The sequence below is a fragment of the Manihot esculenta genome, chromosome 18 (assembly GCF_001659605.2).
Source record: "Manihot esculenta cultivar AM560-2 chromosome 18, M.esculenta_v8, whole genome shotgun sequence".
NCBI classification, from domain to species: domain Eukaryota; kingdom Viridiplantae; phylum Streptophyta; class Magnoliopsida; order Malpighiales; family Euphorbiaceae; genus Manihot; species Manihot esculenta.
This window is the reverse complement of record NC_035178.2, coordinates 8398906-8422516: the sequence shown is the minus strand read 5'-3', so window position 1 is coordinate 8422516 and position 23611 is coordinate 8398906. Positions and strand designations below refer to the sequence as shown.

Below are 23611 nucleotides of genomic sequence, written 5' to 3'. Positions count from 1 at the left end.
AATTAATTTCTCCACTTGAATTAAAATTATAAAAATGAGAGAATGACATTATTTTGTATGACTTTATATAGCTAGGTATAGGAAACACAATTCAATGTGGACCCACATGTAGGGAAAGCCTACTCACAAAATTTGTTGTAATATTATTATTGAGGAAAATATATTAATTAAAAATATTAAATATTAATTTAAATTTGAGATATTTTTAAGTATAAAACATTAAAAAAAATTAATAAGATTGATTTTTCAAATGTATTTGTTCAATAATATTTTTTTTGGGAATATAATAAGTTGAAAAACGATATAATTGCGATTTTTTTTTGTAATTATACAATTATTTAATTGATAAAAAAACAAGAGTTTGATTTTTATAATTAAATCCACGATTTTAAATTATAAAATTAGGTATTACTTTTTAAAATTTGAGAGTTTATTTTTTATAATAAATTTATTTAATTAAATTTTTAATTAAACGAATTAAATAAAGTTTTTCTTTATTTTTAATTTTTACGTTTTTAAAGTCATAATGAGGAGGAGGAGGTTTTGATTGTCTTGTACTGTAACTGTGTAACAGAATATCTACCCCTATTCATAAATAAAAAATACAGACCATTCAATTTGTGGGACACTTTTTCCTTTTTTCTTTTCTTTTTTTTAAAAAAAAATATTTTTCTTATCTTTTTAATGGACAAGTTTTGCACCATGTTCATAAAGTTGGACAGGAGGGATCATGGATTGTAGGGTATCCCTACAATAATAATTACTCATTTCATACAAAATTTCTTAGAAATTATTATTCTGCCCCATTTCTAAATTCTATAAATGTTTTGGGATTCCCAAACTTTCAGTTTTTACTTGACATGTTTTAAAGTTTTTTTTTTTTTCGTTGTTATTGAGGTCTACATGATTTATTTTACTATTAATAAAAAAAATATTTCATTTATTTTATAATTACCGTTCTTAATAATTAAATTTGAATTTTCCCTTTAGGAGCTGAATGTATATTATCATTATACCAATACTTGTTGGCTTTATATTTATTATTTTTCTATGGATATAAATTTTTGTATTTTCTTTTAAAAATTATTTTATATTGAATATAATATACATAAAATTAAAATTAAAAATAATTAATAATTACAAGTGTTATACTGAATCGATCCAATATTTATAAAAAAATCCAACCTTTAATCTTAATTAATCACTCATCTGAAATTATTTTATTTAAGTGAGTGTGTTAAGATTAAGCCATGAATGAAGAACTTAGAGAAGAAGATTCTTGTGAAAGTGGACCCTTTATGAAGGTCCATGCCCTGCAACTGATGTTGGCTTGGCTTGTAGTGGCAACCTCCCTGTGGGAAAGGCCAGTTCCTTCTGCTCCTCCATTTTCAGCTTATATTTTCAATAAATAACCTTTAATTCCAGCCATGGAAATTTGGAAAATGTTAAGCCATAGGAAAAAAAATTCTAAATTTTAACATTTACACCACCATGGAAAATAAAAAGAAAAATACAACACTAGCCAGCTAGTCTCATTTTTATTTATTCTTTTTGAACCTTAACCTCTCTTCTTCTTCTTCTTCTTCCTCTCAAATTATTGTTTTTATTTAACAAATAAATAAATAAATTACAAAAATAATTAAACATATAATCCACTGACTAAATGCTATTGGTACCTCACCTGTTTTTTCTTGCTTACAAATTGATGAGATTCCTCCACCCCAATTAACGGCTGCCGGACTCTTACCCACCACCGCTTGCATTTGCATCCCCATTTACGATCTCTCACAGAAATTCTCTTTTTCTTGCATTCTATTCTTTCTAGCTCTCATCCAGCAGCAGCTGATGGCCTGTTCGCTACAATTTCATATCCTCCAGCTTCATCTTCTTCATCTTCATCATCATCGTTATCTTTGTCATCCTCATCTTGATGATCACTTTCTAAATCTTCCATGACTGAATCAGCTGGATTGTGTTCTTCTTCAGCAGGAGGCCATTGCTGCTCAGGCCGTACCATTAAAGGCACTGAATTCTCTGGCTTCAATTGGATGTTTGATGAAGGGTCGCTCTTGTTCTTGTTTTTATATAAAGCATCAAGTTGGTGAAAATATGGACATGTTTTTGAATCCTCTGGCCTTCTTTTGTTGCTCTCTTTCACTTTCTTGAAGTACTTGTTTATATTCTCCCATTTCTCTTTGCATCTTTTTGCACTTCGATTGTAACCAAGCTTTCTCATTCCAGCTGAGATATCTTCCCACAGTGGCCCTTTTGGTCCATTGTCTGGATACTTGCAATCAAGATTAGTCCTTAGCTTAATTAAAGCTTCAACTTCTACCTTAGGCCATCTCGAAGAGCTTGCTGGGGAGAAACTCTGATCCCCATTACCTGATTTCATGTCCAGATTTATCACAGGCTGTGCCGGCGCTGCAGGTGCCACTGGTACCACAGTTATCGGTTGTGGCGTTGGCTGTGGAGGTGGTGGTTGCTGTGCTGCTGCTGGTGGTTGTGCCGGTACTTGGCCTGGATTTTGCTGGTCAGATAGCTTCTGCAAAAATGCCATTATAGCAGCATCCTTTGCAGCTGCCATGGATCTTTCTTGAGCTAAAATTTCTCTTTCTCTGTTGATTCTTGTCATTTCTTGCATTCTCCAGGATTCTTCCCTTATCATTCTATCGTGTTCACGTTTCGCTATTGCTTCCAAGAATTTCCTTTGCATATCTTCTTGTTTGTGTATAACTTCCTTCATTATCCTCTCGAAGAAGTCCTTCCATTTCCTTTTCTTCCCATGCCGCCCATGGAGTTCCACATCAGAGGATGTGGATGAAGAGGTGGAATTTGAGAAGAGATCTGGTGAAAAATTAGAAAACAAAGATGGGTTCGTTGTAGGGTTTGTCGTTGCTTGTGCTGAAGGTAAGATTGTAGGGTTTGCTGGCGGAAATGAAGGGATTGAGAGATTTATTCCTGTTGAAACAATCCCTTGAGACATATTAGCAGCCAGTGGAGCTGCTTTTGTTGTTGTTGATGGAACAGTGGTGATAGGAGGATTGACCACTGGCATTGCTATGGTTGTCACAGCTGGAGTTTGAGGCTTCACCTGCTGCGGTTGCGTTTGCGGTGGTGGCGGTGGCGGTGGTTGTGATGAAAGTGAAGAAGAAGAAGCATGATTTTCAAACGCTTCTAATTGATCAAAAAATCTATACGTTTTGCCTTCTTGTTTACCAGTGCGACCTTCTCTTGTTCTCTTGTGATACTTGAACACGTTTTCGAATTTCTCTTTGCATTTCTTGGCACTTCGATTATAACCAAGCTCTGCTAGCTTCCTGAAAGCTCCAGTTTCCAAGAAAAGAAAAAAAAAACTTCTTTTTTAATTAAATTCAGCAAATTCTTGGCACATAAAATAAGCATGCAAGAACCCATAAATCCATAATTAAGAGAATGAACATCAACCAGATAAATTCAAAGAAAAAGTTTAAAGCAGCAAATGATGGGATCTAACGAAGAATCATTAGCTTTTCCATCTGAATTGCTGTAAAAAGGCAGGTGAAGTCAGAAATGAGATAATGAAAAAAAACTCAGATATTAAGAATGCATTAAAGAAAATAAATTTCTGTTCTTGCAGAAGCTGAATTGATGGTGAGATAGAGAAATGGAGTGGGTATAAAGCAACAGGGTACTGTCTTCTAATCAAAATCACAGAAAAAAGTGTAATTTGTCTGCATAAGTATAAATTATAAAAGGGCTAAAAGAAAAACTAGCCAGAAAAGGGTGGAGAAAAAAAAAAAAAGAGAAATTGAGAGAAAGATTTGAAAACTCTCAGATCTCCACCAACAACAATGAAAATCCCAAGAAAAACACTGAAATCACCTGGAAATCTCTTCCCACAAGGGACCCTTTACACTGGCATCTCGAAACGCCACGTCCATATCCGACCTTATTTTCAAGAGTGCCAAAGTCTCTTGTCTCGGCCACCGATTACCTCCAAAGCTCCGGTCACCTTCATCGCCTCTTCCTTTATCATCTTCAAATGAATTATTCGACCCCACTTGCGCAACTTCACTAGTGCTTTCATGAGCAACACCGCCACCACCGGGGAGCTGATGACTAGGAGGAGGAGCGTCGCTGCTACTTCCACCAGCAGAAGCAGCAGCAACACCACCATCACCACCAGCAGCAGCAGCGGCTGTTGTTGTGGTTGCTAGAACAGTACTGGAGTCCCCTAGCATAGGACTCTTTTGTTTCTCCCTGTTTGTGAATTACAGTTTTTTGTGTGAGTGAAAGAAAAAATAAAATAAAAATTAAGAGAAAGAATAAAAATAAATCATGATCAAAGCAAAAGAAGAAGGAGAAATGAGTCGAGGGTTATATGAAGATGAGTTGTATGGTGAATTTATTAATTTATTTGGGTGAGATCTGCTTGTCAATCTCAAGAAGTTGATTCTTTTTTTCTTTTTTATATTTATATTACTAGTAATTTTTATTTATTTTTCTTGCTTTACTTCTTTTAGCTGCGGAATCTTTTTATTTATTTATTTATTTTTCCTCTGTCTGTGACGGAAGGGTTGGCCGGTTAAAAAGCACGGTAAGAGGTGTCACCTGGTTCCTCACTGTAATAATTAAAGTGGCACAGAAAGATATATAATAAATAAATAAATAAATAAAGCTTTTTATTTTAATAAGTAAAAATTATCTGTTAATTATTAAAATAAAAAATATTGCAGAAAATTATGAAATGCACATGGAGACGATAGTGATAATTACTAGTATTTGTCTGTCCAGCTAAATTTAGTTAAAAGCCTGCAAATATAGCTCAGCTTTTTTATTTTTATTTACTTTTATAAATCGTAATTTCCATTAAATATTTTTTTGAGGCTTTTTTAAGGGTGAAGAAGATTAATATCAGGTTTGCTTTTAGGGGAGTATTTTGGATTATAAGGAAGAGGTTGGCTACATGTGGAAGGTATTAAATTACTTAAATAACCCTAACATGGATCTCAGCTTGACCTTTAATCATTGAAGCTAAATTTCACAATTTTTTTATTACTCTTTTTTTTTTTTTTAAATTATTCCACCATCAGATTTGTGATCTGTATTTGTCTTCATAATTTGAAATTTAATGGATATTTTATTATTTTAGTTTTTATAATATAAAAAATATTATTGATTAATTTTTTAATTTTAAAAATATATTTTCTAAATTACAGAAGTTAAACAAATTTAACGTACTGGTGAAATATTTTCTTTATTTAAATTGTTTTAAATGTCAAAATTGCCCTAGGGTTTTGTTTTTTTAAGAAATTGGGGGAAACTGTGGTGGAGGTGGAAGGGGGCCTACAGTGATTAAGACAAATGAAGTTTGATTTTTCATAATTGTGCAAAGAAAATTGGGCATTAAACCAATCTTACAAAGGACATTTAGAAGTGGGATCCACTGTTGAATTAAAAACTAGTTAGATGTATTTATGAACTGAAGTAAATTGGTGGCCAATTCTGTTAAGAGTTGCAACCTACCATAATAAATAAATATTAAATTATTATTATTATTATTATTTTAATGTGGGTATGATAATCTTTATCTTCTAATCACCCAAAAAATAATTGGGCAGTTTGTTTAGGACCATTAGCATTTTAATTGCTTGTAATTAATGGGTTGTTTTTCTAATTTTGTAATCATAATAAATTATGTTAAATGAAAAGATAATGATTTTAATTTATTCTAAAATAAATTATATCAAATTAAAGGAAGTAATTTTTGTCGTTTGATAAAGTTTTTTAAAATTTTTTAACTTTGGGTCTAATTATATGTAATTTAAAATATTTAAATATTAAAAAAAAAAGTAAAGGGCTTTTAATTATATATGTAAAGGAGCTTTTACAAATGATTTTTTTTTTTGAATTTTTGGGAGGAGTTTTGACAAAAGCACAAAAGTCTTTTTTTCGAGGCTTTAAGGTTAGAGGGAAAATTGTTTTTTTTTTTTCTCTCTCTCTTATTTATTTATTTATTTTTTACTGTGTGCAATCAAATTCTGACACTCAATTATTGATTTTTAAAAAATGGATTGCCCAGAATATAATGCGAGGAGTGGACCCAGTCAATCAAATAGACGATTCAATGCAAATGAAGGATCATTACATTAAAATTTTATATTATTATACATTATAAGAGTGGCTCAAAGAAAGTCATGCCTTCACACCACACAATAAAATTATATGATAAAATCTAATACGTAGCATGGTTCTAGCGAAAAGGAAAAAAATTTAAAAATTTTAAATACTCAATTTATCATCGAGCTCTCTCTCTTTTAAATATGTTGAGTTTCAGCACAAAATTATTATTATTAAACATCATTTAACATATTATCTCGTTATCGAATTATCAAGCAATACTTTATTTATCTTTATTTTCTTACCATATGAAAGAAAAGTAATTACAGAAATAAAAATATGTTATTCTCTTACACTCTTTAAATTCTAAATAATTCATTACATTCGTTTTATTTTTTAATATACTGACTCCAGGGGTCAGAGTGGCGCTATCATGAGCACCCATCACCTCATATTTTCTTTCTTGTAATTTCAGCCAATTACAATACAGCTCTGTTTTCTAGTGACATCAATATATATTTAATTATTTTTTATAAAAAAATTTTGTATAAATATCCAATTTAAAAGTTATTAAATTTATACCCATACAAAATTAAGGACTATTTATATAAAAAATTAAAAATTTTATAATAATTATATTTAATTTTAAAACTTGAATCAAGGGAAATATATCTTCCGACATAATAATGCTTCGTGAATTATTTTATTATTTTTATATAATAAAAAATTTAAAGTTTTTTACTATTTTTTAATTTGATTTAAATTTTTATCCGCTCATTTTACACTAATGATTTTGTAAGAAAAAAATTTTAATAAATTTTTATAAAATCATTCATAATTTCATTTGTATACATAATAAAAAAATTTTAAATAAAAAAATTTTAAATTTTTTTATCTCAAATAAGAATTTTATAAGAAATGAATTTAATTAAATTAAATTTTTATAAAATTTTTAATTCTAAAAAAATAGTATAAATTTATATGATTTAACTCAATCTCTAAATTTTATATTTTTTACCTATATATTCTAAAAACTTCATTATTTTCATTTATTTTTATCTAATTTGATATAAAAACTGCAATTTTAACTTTTAATTTTTCATCATAATTGATAGTTGGATAGAAACAAGTGCTATTGGAATCCTTCCACTAGACTAGATAGCTATGAAAATTAATTTTGAGATTTTAAAAATTTAGTTGTGGAGGAAAATAAATATAAGAATTTTAAGTTGAATTATATTAATTTTTAAATTTTTAAATTAAATTATAAAATATAAAAAAATTACTTATTATATGAATATTACAATTTTAAATAATTTTATTATTTTTAAAAAATTAAATTAAAAATAATAAAAAAATTTTGAATTTTTTATATCAATCGGCTTAAAATCAAGTGTATAATAAATGAACTATAATATGAAGTATAGAACAAATTGGATTTACAGTGCAGTAAGTGATTGTGTTTTTACTTTTTGAACATGTAGTAAAAAAATCAGAATTAATAATGTGAAGGCATTTTGGTAATTAAGCTAAAAATAAGTATCTTTATTTTTTTGAGGGGGACTATGATTTGTAATTAATTGAAGGGCATATGAGTAAAATCAATGGAATTTCTAGGTACTATGCTAAGGTAGGTAAACATCAAAAGGAATTCTCACCATTTATTTATATACCATATATATTACTTATTTAGAATAAAAAATTTAATTTCAATTTATTTATTTTTTATTTTTATATCAAATTCAGTCTGAAATAATCTTTCTTTATGTTTATTTATATTTTTTATTTAATTAAGAATATTTAATTAAAATAATAAAATTTAATTATACTCCCACCATTTTTTCATAAAAATAAACTTATAGTTAGTTATATATATATATAAAATAATAATAAATTAAAGTAATAAATTTTATATTTTTTAATGTGTTACCCCCTTATTATATTACATTATTTATAAAATTATCCTTAAAATAATAATCTTTACTTTATCAATAAATAAAAATATATTTGAAATATTAATAAATAAATTGTCATCGCAAAAAAATATTAATTTGAAATAAATAAAAAAATATCTTAATATATAATATATAATAGTAGTGAGTGTTTTATCACAACTTATATTTAATATGAAAAATCTTAAATAATAAATAAAAATTGGAATAAATAAGTAATATTTATATTTAATAATAAAGAACTCTAACAAAAGAGATTTTTTTTAAAGTATTATTTAATATTCTTTTCACACAATATGTGAGTAATCTATTTATAAAAACTCTTTATTATGATTATAATGAAAACCTTTATTTTGTTCATTAAAAAAGTTTTTAATTTTTTTCTAGATATGATTATAATATAATTATTTTTTAGATAAAAAGCTTTTTAATTAAATGAATTTTTTTATAAAAAATTGAGAGTAAGAATATGAATTTAAGTCTATGATAAATATTTATTAAATTATCAAAAATTGAAAGGATAACTCATAAGTATATGATATAAGGCATATTAATTATATTTTACTAATAGATAATTATTCATTTTTTGTTTAAATGAAAATTAAAAATTAAAAAAATAAAATTTGATACCTTTTAAATTTATTCAGATATATTTATCACTATATTAAATTCGTGAGTGCTACAATTATTTTTAAATAAAATATGTCTTTAATAAATAAAATTAATTTTTTAAGCCTAAAAAATTTGTTATCAAAGGCCAAATTCAAATCTTGAAAACTCAAGAAAGTAATTGGATAAAACCTGGCACCATCTCAACCTACGACAAGTAAAAATATCAACCATTAGAGCAACGCCACGACTATTTAGGGTTTCAAGAGAAGAGAAAACAGTGTCGATTATGCAACATTTGCGCTACAAAGAGGAAAATCTCTCCGCTCAATCTTCAACAGCATTGCACCACAAAAGAAGGAAAGAGAACTACAACTAATCACTTGACATTCATAAAGAACTGGAGTCAGTGCCAGAGTAACTCCGGAAGAGAGGCATGGTGCATATAAGAGGAGAGAAGAGGAATGCTAGACAGAGATTTTTTATTTTTTTAAGACTAAAAATAAAACTATGGGATTAATAGGTAATTCAATGATTGAATGAAAAAGTTAAAAAAAAAAAAAGTAATAAAAGAATTTTAAAAAATAATAATAATAAGTGTGAGGTTTTAGGTGATGAGCCAAAAAGTCAAAAATTGAGGCACACAGGAGGTGGATTTTATGCGTTAACGGAACATCACGCCAACCACTGGATACATCTTAAGATAAATTAAATAGGTTTGTTCTTATAAATTATGTCCATCTCTTTTTTTTTTCCCCTTATGAGCAGAGTATAAATGTCAATAATATTTATTTAAAATAAATTTATTTAAATTCAAATTCAAATTATAAATAAATAAATAAATAAATTTTAATTAATTTAAAAATAAGCTTAGTAATTCGAATTTGGATAAATATTTCTCCAAATAAATAAACAAGAGAAGTGTTACAAGGCATCTAATCTAATGTCTATCCCTTCAAGTTCAGGTTGAGAAGTTCTTGCCAGCGAAGCAATTACAAAAGAACAAATTCAGTGTAATAATGGGGATGCCCTTCTCTTCTGCTTGCATCTATAAAATTTTAAATTATATAATATTTTATTTATTTATTTATAGAGATTGATATTTTCTTAGCAATTTTTTTAAAATTTATTAATTAATTTTTTAATTTTAAAAAACATATTAAAATATTTTTTAAATTTGTAAATAATTTATAAATAATCATTTTATTATTTTTACTCATTAAATATTTTATTATTTAATTTTTATAATATATAAAAATTTATTAATCTGTCTTTCAATTTTATAAATAATTATTAATTTGAATTTAGCTCTATTAATGTTGCTTTTTATTTTAATATAATTTTAATTATATTTTGAATTCTGAATTAGATGTTGTGAAACAACCTACTGTTGAGGTTAGTTTAGATTTTTTAAAGTTTTTTTCTACTTTAATAAAATTTTGAAATTAAAAAAATTATTTAATTACAATTAACAGTCATATATAAAAGGAAAGAGAAGTCTTTGAAGCAAGGATTACCATAAGCAAACAAGCTTAATTGACAAGTAACAACTGTATGATTGCCAAATCAATTAGAAAATAGTAGTGGGCACCATTGTAATGTGTACAGTTCATATCTTCAATCAAATGAATACGAAATTATTTTTTTTAATCCCAACCAATAAATTAAATAACAACATAGATTCGAATTTGAGATTTTATTTATTTTTATATTAATTAAAATATCATTAATTAATTTTTTATTTAAAGTTAATTAAATTTATATATAAATACAATTAATTAATTAATTTGTCAGCCAACTGTGCAGACGAAAAAATCATGTTTGAGTATAATTTATGATAACCCCCACAAGCAAAAATTTTTAATTGACCTCATTGATTTTTTAGATGAATCAAGAAATTTACCCTAATATTTTAAGTTAAAGTTAGTGCAAGAGAAATAGAATATTTATCTAAAAAATTTTAGCATAATTATCAATAAGGATAAATTTTTTTTATAATATTTAATAATTGAAGACAGAGAATTAATTATTAAATTTTTGGAAATTTTAAGTATATTTTAATATATTTTTTAAAATTAAAAAATTAATTAGTGAATGTTTTTATAATAAAAAAATAATTTTTTAAAATTATTAATATATATGAGAGAGAGAGAGAGAGAGAAGTGGGGAGACTTTTTATTTACTGGCCCATATATAAAAAAAGGTAACAAGTAGACAAAAGGTTTAATTCACATGGGTGGGCATGTGATGTGTTTACATCTTCTGTCTACCATGTGGATTAACCTCTTACAATTATCTGGCACCAGCTAAGCAACCACCACCTTCATTCTTTTTTTCCCTTTTAAATAATAATAATAATAATAATAAAACCTTCCCTTTTTATCCTCTCAGCCGAAATTTCTTTTAAGTTATAGACTTTTTTTTTTTGTAAAAATAATTATTTGATTTTATTATTTAAAAAACATGTCAATTATACTCTGTTCACTTTCATTTGTTATTTAAGGTTTTCATTGAGATGAAGAAGATATAATTTGTAATAAAATATCTTTTAATTTGAATAAATTACTATTACCTCACGCAGTGGCGGAGCCAGAAACTTTCCTTTAGTAGAGCACCATCGGCTGCAACTGCACTACGGCAGCACTATTGGCTGTGTCGCTGCGGCACCTTCATCCCCTTTCAAAACATTTTCCGATCGTCGGTACGGCATGTGCGCCTTGCCGTATCCTCCTCCGCCCATAACCTCACGTAATTATTATAATTTCAATAATTTCCCTCTTTCAGTATCAATAAAAAAAATGAAATAATTAAGAGAACAAATGTAAATCATAAAAAACTTTTAAAAAATTGTAAAAATAATTATCATAGATGATAAAATTGAAAAAAAAAAACTTTTTAATGCAATGTATAATTTTAGATGAATCAACTTTTTAAAAGTAAAAAATAAAAATATTATGATTTTGGAATTGAAGAAAGAAAATCGTTACTGCTTTAATTTTTGCTTATCCTAAAATTATTATCTATTTTTTTATACTGTAATAATATATAAATTAATTATTATAATATTATTTTATTTAAAAAAAATTAAAATATTTTTTAATGTTTAATAAAATTTAATATTTTAAAATATTTATAATTAAAAAATTATATTACTGAAAAAGTATATTTTAGATGTTATCAATGGTTTAATAAACAGAAGAATTAAATATTTAGTGATTTGAAAATATAGAAATTAATTTATTTATTTTTATAATAAAAAACACAATATTTAATTTCCTTAAGCTACATGACATAAAGAGTAAATTTACCACATGTATACATATCTTACTTTTTTTTTTTTTTGCTTTTTAATTTTAAAAATAAATAATAATAACCACTTGAATGTGACCCATCAAGTTCCAAAATAATGTTACAATGACTCTTATGCTTTTTATCAACTATTATGATATTTCTCACTTTTTTTTCCCACCTAGTCCCTACTTTAATTAGTTTATTTACATTTAAAAAAATAAAAAAAAATAAACCAATGATTATATTGGTTAGAGGATCTTGATTAAATTAATTTAATATAATTATAATTTATATATAATCACATTAATGGAACCTTCCATAGTGGGGTGTTCAACCTTGCTCTAATTAATTATTATTTTAAAATATTTTATGATATACATGAATGAATAAAGTTTAAAAAGCTAGAGATTATTATAACTATAAGAAAATTAAAAAATAACGATAAAATTTATTAATTAAATTACTAATAAAATTATAAAAATATTTTTTATAAAATTTAAATTTATATTAAAATTTTATTTTATTAGAATTCGATCGAATCAACGCCTCTAAGCGCTCTTTTTTAAAAGAAAACTAACATAAGTAGTGAAGTGATTAAGAAAAACTAAATTAGGCATGAGAAGCCAAAGTACTGAGGGGGAGTGGATGGAAGCCATAAGGAAGCACTGAAAAAGGGGGTGTTGGGCAAAGGAGGGTGGAGGTCCCCATGTGGCCACAAACCACAAAACTTACAATATTATTATTAGCAAATAGCAAGTAGTAACAAAAAACTCTATCAATTTCATTTCTCTCTTACGTCAACTTCTCCCTTTTCTTCCTCATATTTCACTCATGTCCTCTTCTCCTGATGTCACTCTCTTCAGTTTTTGGATAACAAGATAAGCCTTTGCCTCTGTGCTTTCTAATTCTCTGTATGTTAACTTCCTAAGCCCCACATTTTGGTCACACCCCCCTTTGCAAATTGCATTTCATATTTAACAACTAGGGCAAATTGCAAAAAACACCTCAAAATAATAATATTATTAATAAGTTAACTTTTATTTATTTTTTTATTATATATACGATATTTAAAATCTTATAAAAAATAAATAACTTAGTAAAAATTAAAAATATATACGGTATTTAAATGATTAAAATATTTAACAAGATTGTTGGGAAATTTTAAAAATATAAGCATGGATCATTAACTTTTTTGAAAATCAACTTAACAAGAATGATGGTAACCCAGATAATAAAGTATGAACCCTAGAAAAAAAATTTGTTCTTTAAGCTAAATTTTGACCTTTTCTTTTCTCCTCCTTAAGCTTTTATTTTATCACTTTTGTTGATGTGATGTGAGGCTTAGATTAACGGTACACAATAACAAACTGCCTTTTCATCTATTTCCTTGCAAAAAAAATATTTAATCTCTATAAAACATTCACAAATTAATTTTTTAATTTTAAAAAATATATTAAAACATTTTTATTTTTAAAATTTTTTAATTAAATTTTTTAAAACTAAATTAAAAAAAAAAAACATAAAACTGCCACTATCCCATTTATTTTTATTTTTATTTTTTTTTCAAATATGAATTTGATTTCAAATTGAATAAGTTAGAGATGACTAATTTCATATTCTCATTTCACAAGTCACAAATAACAGCAGCTATGAAATATTAACACGTCATGTTTATTATTCTGTATGCGAGTTATATAACACGCAATTTGTAATTGCCTAACAATTACGTACGTGTTTAATTTCGCATTAATACTCTTTAACCTTCCTTTTAAATAAAATAACTCCAATTTAATTAATAAAATTATATTACTCATATCAAATAAATATAAAATTAATGAGTATTAAAATAAATAATAATTTATTTTTTATATAAATAAACGAGATTGAAATTCGATTTTCATAAATAAAATAGATATATGAAAATAAAATTTAAAATTTTAAACTCTTACCTAAATTAACAGGAACAATTAATAAGCCGGTGGTCATTTGGTCTAGTGGGAAGGATTCTCTGCTCAAGTATGAGAGGACTCTTCCGATGGACCCATATGGGATGCATCAATCAAGGGTATTTTAGGAATTTTCTTTTTTTTTTAAATGAAAATTCAAAATTTTTATTATATAATAATATTTTCTAGAGTACCATACCTGCAAATGCATATTGACACAAGGACGCAATTGAGCTACGCGTCTGTGCGGCACTTGGATAGACCCTAACGAGATTAGGTCCCGCCAAGTTCAGTCTATCGAGAAATTTTGCCATGCTGATTGGTTTCGCTCTGCTTTGGACTTTGGACTCATTAGGGGAGCGGCTCCAGCCCTCGACCAGAGTGTGCAGGTATGGTGATCTCATACACAACGGCCCTTCGAGCAACTCCTCATTTAATTTTCACGGCAACATTTTTTCCAACATGGTGTCACGGTATTCTCAAAAATTATGCAAAAAATAAAATTACCCATCAAACTCATTTTTTTATAATAAAATCATTTAATATTCAAAATTAGCTCAACTTGTAACAGTCCACATTGAGACTGTCAGTTAATACAAAATATTTAAATAATTTAAATTAATTATTTTAAATTAAATAAAAAATAAAATTAAAAATTATTTAGAGTAGCTGTACGAGAGTCCTCCTTTTGTTTGCATGATTGGCATATGAGTTATGAATATTCTTTGAATGGAGATAAAAAGATAAAGAAACAAAGCAATCAGTTTCTCATCTTCAGAATCTTTCCTCATATGAACAACCAAACCAAGCCCAATTTCTGTGTCAATAACACACTCCACTCCCATCTCTCAATTTATTTAAAAAATATATATATAAATCAAAAACAAAAAAACCTTATAATTTCATCGATTTTTTATTTCAGAATTTATAATTTAATTCATGATTTAATTTTGTATATAAATAGTATCATATACTATTTGTAAATAATAATAATTTCTAAACTTTTGCAATAATAATTTCTGATCGTAAAACTCATATCATTACGTAAAATTCTTTTTTTGCTTTTCTTGGAAAGTTTACATACAAACCTGCAAATTCTTGTCTTAGCTAGATTGAGAAACTGATTGCTTGGGTTTAAATTTATTTTTAACCGATATCAAGCATAGATTTTACTGGTACAGCACAATTCAAATTCTAGATGTCAGGCAATAACATCATCTCCTTCCTCACTGCACCTCATTGAATCTCAACCATGCATCAACAAGGAGGAAAAAGAAAGCACTAGCAATAGTACCATGCACAAAATTAGGGAAAAGAAAGCACTAGCTATTGATGGAGGACAGATTATAACAACCACTTCTGTATAAGAAATACAAACCTAATCTTAAATTCCAAAATCTATAAGAAAGCGACGTAATAAACCACCTCGAGATAAGATTGCAAGAAATGACAAACAAAGAATAAAGCTCTGATATCATGTTAAAAACTCAATCGCCAACCTTAATCACATCTCTACTGCAAGTCTGAGTAACAAAGATTACGATGCGTTATGGAAAGATTAGTTAGAATTTCCCCTTGGCAATTAACATAAATGAATGACAATAGCAAGTGATGAATAAACGATAGAACATGAGATGCAGCAAACCACAATTGGCCTATCCAGAAGCAATTCACAGATGCACAATAAGCGAAGAGTTCATAAGAGCAGCTGCCTAGAACTTATTGTTTTATCTTCTATAGACTCCAGATGTTCAGAGTACCTAGTAGCAACTTCCAAATTTAACACCATCATGCTAAATGAGTAATCTAATAAAAAATTTCTCACTAACAAAAGCTGAAATCCTGCAACTATTTGATAAGCAATTCCAAGAAGTCAGAAATCTCCATAGAAATGTATTCCTTTCAGTCAATTGCTTCCTACTGATCATACAAGATTACTGTCAACAAGACAAGAAAACATAGTTCAGCATGAAATTTAATACTGATGAGACATGAAATTTAACACTACTGTGAAACCTATGACCTAAATTTATCGTATAAAACTCCTGGAATTAGCATTTGATTTATCTGTATTAATAGTTTCCGGGATATGAATCTTAACATGTCATTTCAGAAGAAATAGAGAAAAACAGAAAAAGGGGAGAGAGAGCAGAGAGAATTTAGAGTGAGAAAACCATTAGAATCTTGATTTCTTGGGTCATCTTTTCCAGCTCATAGGCTTTGTTAACTAATTCTCAGCTACATAATACAGCTTTCCAGTTTCCACCCTTATTCCATCAACTACTACTCACTCACACACTCACTCTTGCATTTCTTCACTTCCAGCCTTTTTCTTAGAACTTCTTCTCCTCTATGTGACAATACTTAAACGTACGCATAGTAATTAAGTTTAAACAATGGATAGTACAGCCACTCAAACATTTACATATGATTGATCATCAAAATGATGCATATACAGCTCCAGATATATCAAAAATAAAAGGGGAAAAAAAAGATTGCAAGAAAAATATTCTTGCCACAATATCTTCAGAGTACCATTTCACTGAAGTCAAACAACAATGGTATTTCACTACCTTAAGTTTGCACAATATAAACAGGCAAAGGAATATTTCCAACAAGATTCTCTCTGCTAAAAGATACTGCAGACATTCAACAGCATGTTACCAAAATTGAAAGCAGTGTCACAAGTGATGAAAAAAATATGATAGGACCAAACAATTAATTAAAATCAGCACCAATTTCTTTGCCCTTCAACTCCATTGCCATTCGCTTATTCTCAAGCTTCATCCTCTCATTTTCCATCCTCATCTTTTCTAGTTCATGATCTCTTTTCCTGCTAAATGTTTTCCACTTCATTCTCTGTTTTTCCAGTTCTAACATCTCAAGTTGAATTTGTAACTTTTGCTCTTCTAACTGAAGTGTGCGAGATTCTATCCATTGCTTCTGTAGCCATGCTGCTCTTGTACTTTCAGATGACATTTGATTCATATCAACCTGACCAATCTGCAGGTGAGAATAAGAACCTTTATTACCATCCTGAGATGAATTCCTGAAACAAGCATCGTCATGGGCTTGGCCTTGTCTCAACCTTTTCATAGAGCCCCTAGAGACTCCATATATTCCCCTGCTCTCCCCATGTGAAGCATGGTTCTCTTCAAATTCATCATGATCATCAGTTTCCACTTCTTGATTATTTTCATCCAGATCATCATGTTGGTTCCTTTTCATATCATGATTATCATGATCATCTTTACTTCTAAGAGCCAACTTTAAGGAATGTTGCAATGGTGGATCATGAGGCAGATGCAATCTATTACCATTATGGTATGAACACATCTCTTCATAGAAGAGATGCTTTGAGCTTAAGATTTTCCTAACCTCATCTTTCTCTTTCTCTGTTAGATAGTGTATAACATCCAAAAGCTCTGGATTCTCTACAACTTGGCAAGAAGTGCCCCTTCCAAGCATCTCATTAAGCTTTTTATACCTTTTGTTAAGGTCATTGAATTTATCCTCACACTGCTGAGGCGAAACATGGAAACCCCTTTCAGCCATGACGTTGGATACTAATTTCCACTTGCCTTTTTTCTGTAAAACTGCTAATTTTCTTCTCAACACACCATCACACTCCGAAGATATATCCTCACCTATGTAAGACACAGCAGTTATCAAAAGCCTCACCGTCTTATCGCTCCACTTAATACGTTGCCATGGCAACCCTTTATTCCCTCTACTTGCTTCGTTATGGTCATCATCACCATCTTCTGCATAATTGGCCTCATCCTCATCACTAGGAGAATTTTTCCCCTTATCTCCCTTGTTGTAATTAATCAGTGAAATGGTCTTATCAGAGTTGTTTACAGTTCCTATTGTAAGGGGAACCTCTTCATGAACTGAGGGATGGATCGAGGAGCCTTGGCGACGAGAAAGATGTTGTTGCTGGTGTACAGCATGCTGATACTGTGCTTGATGACCAAGTCTAATTGATCCTCGCAAGGCAAGGCCTCCAAAAGAAGCCCCACCTGGAATCAAACCTCCTTGTGAAAAATTCCTTTCCATTTTACTTGTTTCAGAACTAATTAGGTCAGACCCATGAATGCATTTTCCTGAAAACCTTAATTAATTAGTGAACCTTCATTTTTTTTGTTCCTTTTTGTCTCTGTAGAAGTCAGTTAACAATGCTTTATGCTCTTAAGCCAAACCCATTTCTCATTTTTGCCTTTTGAAGCATCTCATCAAATCCTCCTTCTATATAGATCCTCAAGCATGCATATTCAATTCAGGCTCAAATCTCAAAAGAAAAACTTCACTAGCATACCCAGTTCCAAAATTTCCAATTTCACCAAGAGTTAAAGGGAAAAAGAAAAACCAAAACATTCAAAACTAAAACCAAAAAGAAAGAAATTTAAAATGGAAAATCTTCAATGTTGAGTAATAGAGAAGCCAAAGCTACTTATCTGCAGCAGAAAAAATTCCACTTAGCTAACACCCATGCAGCCTTGAGATAATCTAGGAAGAAGAACATCTCCTATCAAGCACACAGCCCCCATAGGAGAAAAAGAATTTGGGTATTTAGATGCTGATGTGTGTTTTTGGATATTTATAAGTAGAGGGTTCAATAGGTTCAATGTATGAGAAGATCTGCTGAGTCCAAAATGACAATTATTATTATTATTATTATCTTTGATTCCTCACTCAATACAGAGTTACAGACTCCAAAGTCTCAACAAGATTAATTTGCCATTTAAGGGATAATACCAACAAAAATTTGAGTTGGCAGTACAAAATTTTTTTTAATCCCAAAGAAGAAAAGGTGTTTGAATTTTGAAATTTGAAATTTAAAATTTTATATATTAATTTTTAGGACACTTGATGATGCTGCCTTTAAACAGGTTCCTGCCCAAATTCATGTATTTGTCCTGTTTTCAACTGTTAAGTGGGGCACAAATTGCAACTTGGTTCATTTTTTTATGCTTTTCTTCCATAATAAAATAGGCTTTTTTTTAATATATTAATTAAAGATGTCAACTTTCTAATAAAAGTTAAGATTTTAGAATAATTATTTTTTAGAATAAATGGAGTTTTTATGAAAAGTAATATATATATAATTATAAAATTTTTTATTCACTGCTCAATATTGTAGGAAAATTTATATTTTAATATTTATATATTATTATTATTAATAAGTCAATTTCTATATTTTTAAAAAATTATTAAAATATTTTTAATCAACGAAATAATATTTCTGCCATCTTTTTCGTTACTATATTTTTAAAAAATTATTAAAACGTTCTTAATTAACGAAATAATCTTTCTATCATCTTTTCTGTTAAAAATAAATAAAAAATAAGAGTGAAAATTTTTAAAATATAATTTTACCCTTAAATAAAATGATTATTTAGTCCTTGAATATTATTATTATTAACAAGTCAATCTCTATATTTTTTAAAATTTATTAAAATATTTTTATCTTTTTTCATATCTATTAAAATGTTCTTATCATTTTTTTTCATCAATGAAATAGTCATTCCCCCTTCTTTTTAAAAAAGAAGAAAAAAAAAAGAAAAAAAAAAGATGATGAAGGAGAAGAAAAAGAAGAAGAAGAATGAAGAAAAATCTCCTCCTCCTTATACAGAAGAATCAAAAGAAAAATCGAAGAAGAATCAAAAGAAAAATCGAAAAAGAATCAAAGAAGAATAAGAAAAAGAAGAAGAAGAAAAAGAAGAACCAAATAAGAAGAAGAGGAGGAAGAATCAATGAAGAAGAAAAATAGAAGAAAAAGAGGAGGAAGAGGAAAAAGATAGGGTAATTTAGTCTTTTACTATATTTTTAACGGCAGAAATAGACGGAAAAATTATTTTATTGACAGAGAGAAAAGATAATGATGTTTTAATATATTTCTGAAAATGTAGGAACTGACTTGTTAATAATAACAATACACCTGCACTAAATTATAAATCTTTATTAATTAAATTTTAAAAATATATTATAATTTAATTATATCTTTAAAAACTAATGATTCGTAAATATATTATTATATAATTATTCTGAATTTTAAATAATTAATCTTTTTATTTGAACATAACTGTTATAGGTGTCGACCACATCACTTTTATATTTCCAACTGAGAATCAAAATTACAGTTCAACTCCTTTCAACTATATCACTTACTTTTTAATAATAATTAATATAAACTCAAATTTAAAAATTTATTATTTTAAAAATTTATTATTTTAAAAATAAAATAAAAAATCAATCTAAGTTATTCATAATTTCGGTACTTGATGGATGCTGAATTTCGGAAAAATAAAATATTTAGAATATATAGTCTAGCATTTGATTACCTGAAAATTTTGTTACTTTGTTTCAAAAATTTTCTTTAATGAAGATCATGAATAAAGTAATGCCCCAAAATCAACTTCATACAAATTATTTAATAGACAAGCTCAAATTAATAACAATACCTAGTAGTTAAACTTAGATTTATTTTGAAAAAAATAAATTAAAGCATAATTTTCAAACTTATTTAACACGTAAAAATTGATTTTTTTTTTTGCGCATCTCATCAATAACTTAATACTAAATTGTCTTACATTTTAGAAATAAAAATTAATTATTCATTCTTATTTTTCTCATTTAAACCCATTTTTGCTAAATATAATCTAAATATGATATTTATTTTAAAAAAATGATCCCGTCAAGATATTTCAACCATTTATCATAGTGATTTTCACCATTAAAAAATTATATACACTAAAATGTATGTATATTCAATTAATAAAAAAATTAATATATTAAAATTACAAGGATCGAGAGAAAATAAAATTTATAAGTATATGTAAATTTGATACGAGTAGTCACGTATTCTTTTTTTTTCTTCGTCTTTTAATAATACTTTTGTATTTTTTATTTTTTTTATATTTTAGTGATGCATAATTGTCACTGTATTATAATGTCACATATTTTTATCATGTAAATATATATGTACAGATATAATTATTTATCCATTCTTATCAGATAACCATTTAATTCTTTTTCAACGTATATATTAATAGAATTATAGAGTAGCTGAACTTACCTCTTGTCTCATTACATCACACGAGTTAGACTTTTTTACTACGAATTCAAGTCTTGGAACAATCTAATCTACCGTACGGGGTAAATTAGCTTGTTTAACGGGCTGTGTTAGACTTTCAATATGTTCTTTTTGCAAAGTCCGGTCTCACATTGAATGTAAGTAATATTTATTATAATTAATAATTTTTTTAAAATTTAATTTACGTTTAAATATATTTTTTAAAATTAAAAAATTAATCAATAAATTTTTTCAGAACTAAATAATCCTTTAATAAGATTGGCGGATAAGCGGGTTCTACCAGATAAAAACGGGTACTGGGTAGCAAGAGGCGGAAAGAAAACGTGGGGGGAAGCACTTGTATCTTCTCTCACTGAGCGGTAACACCTTAACCCTTGAAGAGAGAAAGAGAGCGATATGGCTAGCGAGGAAGAGAGCGCAGTGAAAGAACCATTGGATCTTATTAGGCTCAGCCTTGACGAGCGCATCTACGTCAAGCTACGCTCCGACCGAGAACTCCGTGGCAAACTCCATGTATGTCTCTGCATTCACTCTCTTCAATCTTTATTTACATATGCAATTGTACTTTTGGGAGTCTTTATATCTCGCTTTTGTATCCATTGACGAGAAACCTGAATGGAAAATTAATAGTTTTTCCCCCTGCTAGTAAAGGATGTGCATGTTGTTTTCCTGCTCTCATGGTGAGGCAAAGGTTATTTTTGTCTAGGGTTTTGCTTGTTTTATATGGTTTAATTGGATTTTCGAAGTATTATTATGGGTCAAGTGCCACAAATTGAAATTATTGATTTTTGGTTTATTAAGAAATGATTTTTTTTTTTTGAAATCAAGAAATGATATTATTTTTATTAAAGCTTGCAAATCAAATGGTTAATGCTCTTTGCTGCTTTTTTTGGTGTTTTAAATTAGTGCAGGCTTAATATGCAATTGGAGATGAGGGGGATCGAGGGTATTTTTTTTCTATTTTCTAGATGCTCTATGATTTTCTGAAAATATTTGCTGAATTTTATAAAACAGCAACAACACAGGCTTAATCCCAAACTAGCTGGGATCGCTATATGGATCCTTTTGTAACCGTTCAATTCTTTTTGGACCGATTTGCTCAGTATCTTATCTAAGAAAAAAAAGTTGAGGAACAATTTTTCTATTTTCTAGCTATTACGCAATTTACAAATTTTGTTTCTCAATTCAAATCCCTAGATTCTATTCGTGGTTTGAAATGTTATGCAGGCATATGATCAGCATCTAAATATGATACTTGGGGATGTTGAAGAAATTGTTACCACTGTAGAAATTGATGATGAAACCTATGAAGAGATTGTTCGGGTATGTAACATGTTTTCCTTATCTTTGTTCTTAATTTGTTTGGCCTATTTCCCTGTTGAACACTTGAAATTGGTATCAGTCAAATAGTAATATTGAATCATTAGGTTGGGTCTTATTACATATTGGAAATGCAAATTGCTATAGCTTTAGCATATTCAGGGAAATCATCTCTTACATTGCCTGAAAATGATAGATATGGAAGTATGCTACTATTAAATTAAGGAGGAATGCAGAACCGCGCACTATTCAGTAATACTAGATGCCCCTGCATGACTTTGTGAAGTATTTCCCATACAATTGGCTCTTTTTATTGTATGGAATTTGATGATAATGAACTCAGAACTTTAAAATAAAAAATAGGAGAAGAAAGTTTATCTCTTCTTGCATTTTTTTAATGGTTTTCATATGTTTCAGACTACAAGGCGCACTGTTCCATTTCTCTTTGTCAGAGGAGATGGTGTCATATTAGTTTCTCCGCCATTGAGGACAGCTTAATTTGGAGGATAAAGTTCAAGATACAGTCTTAATACCTGTTTTCACGTTTAATTTTACACTGATGTATCTTCAGATATGCTCAAGCTTAGTTTGTATCAAATTAATGACGTAGTATGGGGGTGGAGCATTTAAAATAGCCCACATTCTTAGATCATTCTGTAGTTGGCGTAACTGATGAATTTGGTAATTTTTTGTTTGGTTGCCACGATGATCCTTACTGCTCTAGGAACCTTATACCTAATGGAGTATAACGAAAAATCCATGGAATTTTCAAAATCAAGTTCTCTTGGTTTATAATATCGACGCTCAATTTCCTGCTTATCATTGACTCATTCTGGAGGGTTGTACTACCCAGACTCCTGCTCAGACGCAGCACCAGAAAGTGAATTATTAGTTATATACGACCTCCATTCTAGAGAATTTTATATATATATATATATATATTTTCTGTCACTTTCAGAATTTAAAAGTCACATTATTTTTTTATTTTTTATATTTATCTTTTGCTAGTCTTTATATTATTTAATATTAATATATGAAAAAATATCATTTAAAGACATTTTAAATAAATTATTATAATTTTTTAAAATTATATTTACTAATTACTTTATTGATTTGAATGAATATATATTGCATCCGAAGATTTAGATTTAGTAGCCTATTACCGTCGAGTATTTAAACGTCTGGATGAGAATTCCATTCATATTCCTTGAAATGTGAAAAAAATTGAAAAAAATAATCTGCGTAAATGTAGCGTCATGGAATTGAGAAATTTCCATTAGAGCTTAATCCGTAGC

At 28.1% G+C, this 23611-nt stretch overlaps 3 protein-coding genes across 3 annotated transcripts; 1 reads left to right on the top strand and 2 right to left on the bottom strand.

Annotated features, from left to right (window-relative positions):
* Positions 1-1583: 1583 nt before the first annotated feature.
* Positions 1584-4385, bottom strand: LOC110606575 (trihelix transcription factor DF1). The gene is made up of 2 exons (XM_021745441.2): positions 3865-4385; positions 1584-3320 (listed from the first exon to the last, which is right to left on the bottom strand). The coding sequence occupies exons 1-2, from the start codon at positions 4221-4223 to the stop codon at positions 1829-1831; spliced, it is 1851 nt and encodes a 616-aa protein (XP_021601133.1). The 5' UTR covers positions 4224-4385; the 3' UTR covers positions 1584-1828.
* An 11991-nt stretch (positions 4386-16376) lies between these two features.
* On the bottom strand, positions 16377-18599 carry LOC110605780. The gene has a single exon (XM_021744411.2). The coding sequence runs from the start codon at positions 17957-17959 to the stop codon at positions 16619-16621; it is 1341 nt and encodes a 446-aa protein (XP_021600103.1). The 5' UTR covers positions 17960-18599; the 3' UTR covers positions 16377-16618.
* A 2674-nt stretch (positions 18600-21273) lies between these two features.
* Positions 21274-23019, top strand: LOC110606038 (sm-like protein LSM3B). The gene is made up of 3 exons (XM_021744767.2): positions 21274-21509; positions 22224-22319; positions 22734-23019. Exons 1-3 carry the CDS (start codon positions 21393-21395, stop codon positions 22812-22814), a joined length of 294 nt encoding a protein of 97 aa, XP_021600459.1. The 5' UTR covers positions 21274-21392; the 3' UTR covers positions 22815-23019.
* Positions 23020-23611: the final 592 nt, after the last annotated feature.

Coding starts and splice junctions, on each gene's coding strand:
- LOC110606575 (XM_021745441.2), bottom strand. CDS start 4,223: ATGCTAGGGGACTCCAGTACTGTTCTAGCAACCACAACAACAGCCGCT. Junction 3,321..3,864: donor TTGTGGGAAGAGATTTCCAG/GTGATTTCAGTG, acceptor TGGAGCTTTCAG/GAAGCTAGCAGAGCTTGGTT.
- LOC110605780 (XM_021744411.2), bottom strand. CDS start 17,959: ATGGAAAGGAATTTTTCACAAGGAGGTTTGATTCCAGGTGGGGCTTCT.
- LOC110606038 (XM_021744767.2), top strand. CDS start 21,393: ATGGCTAGCGAGGAAGAGAGCGCAGTGAAAGAACCATTGGATCTTATT. Junction 21,510..22,223: donor AACTCCGTGGCAAACTCCAT/GTATGTCTCTGC, acceptor AATGTTATGCAG/GCATATGATCAGCATCTAAA. Junction 22,320..22,733: donor CCTATGAAGAGATTGTTCGG/GTATGTAACATG, acceptor CATATGTTTCAG/ACTACAAGGCGCACTGTTCC.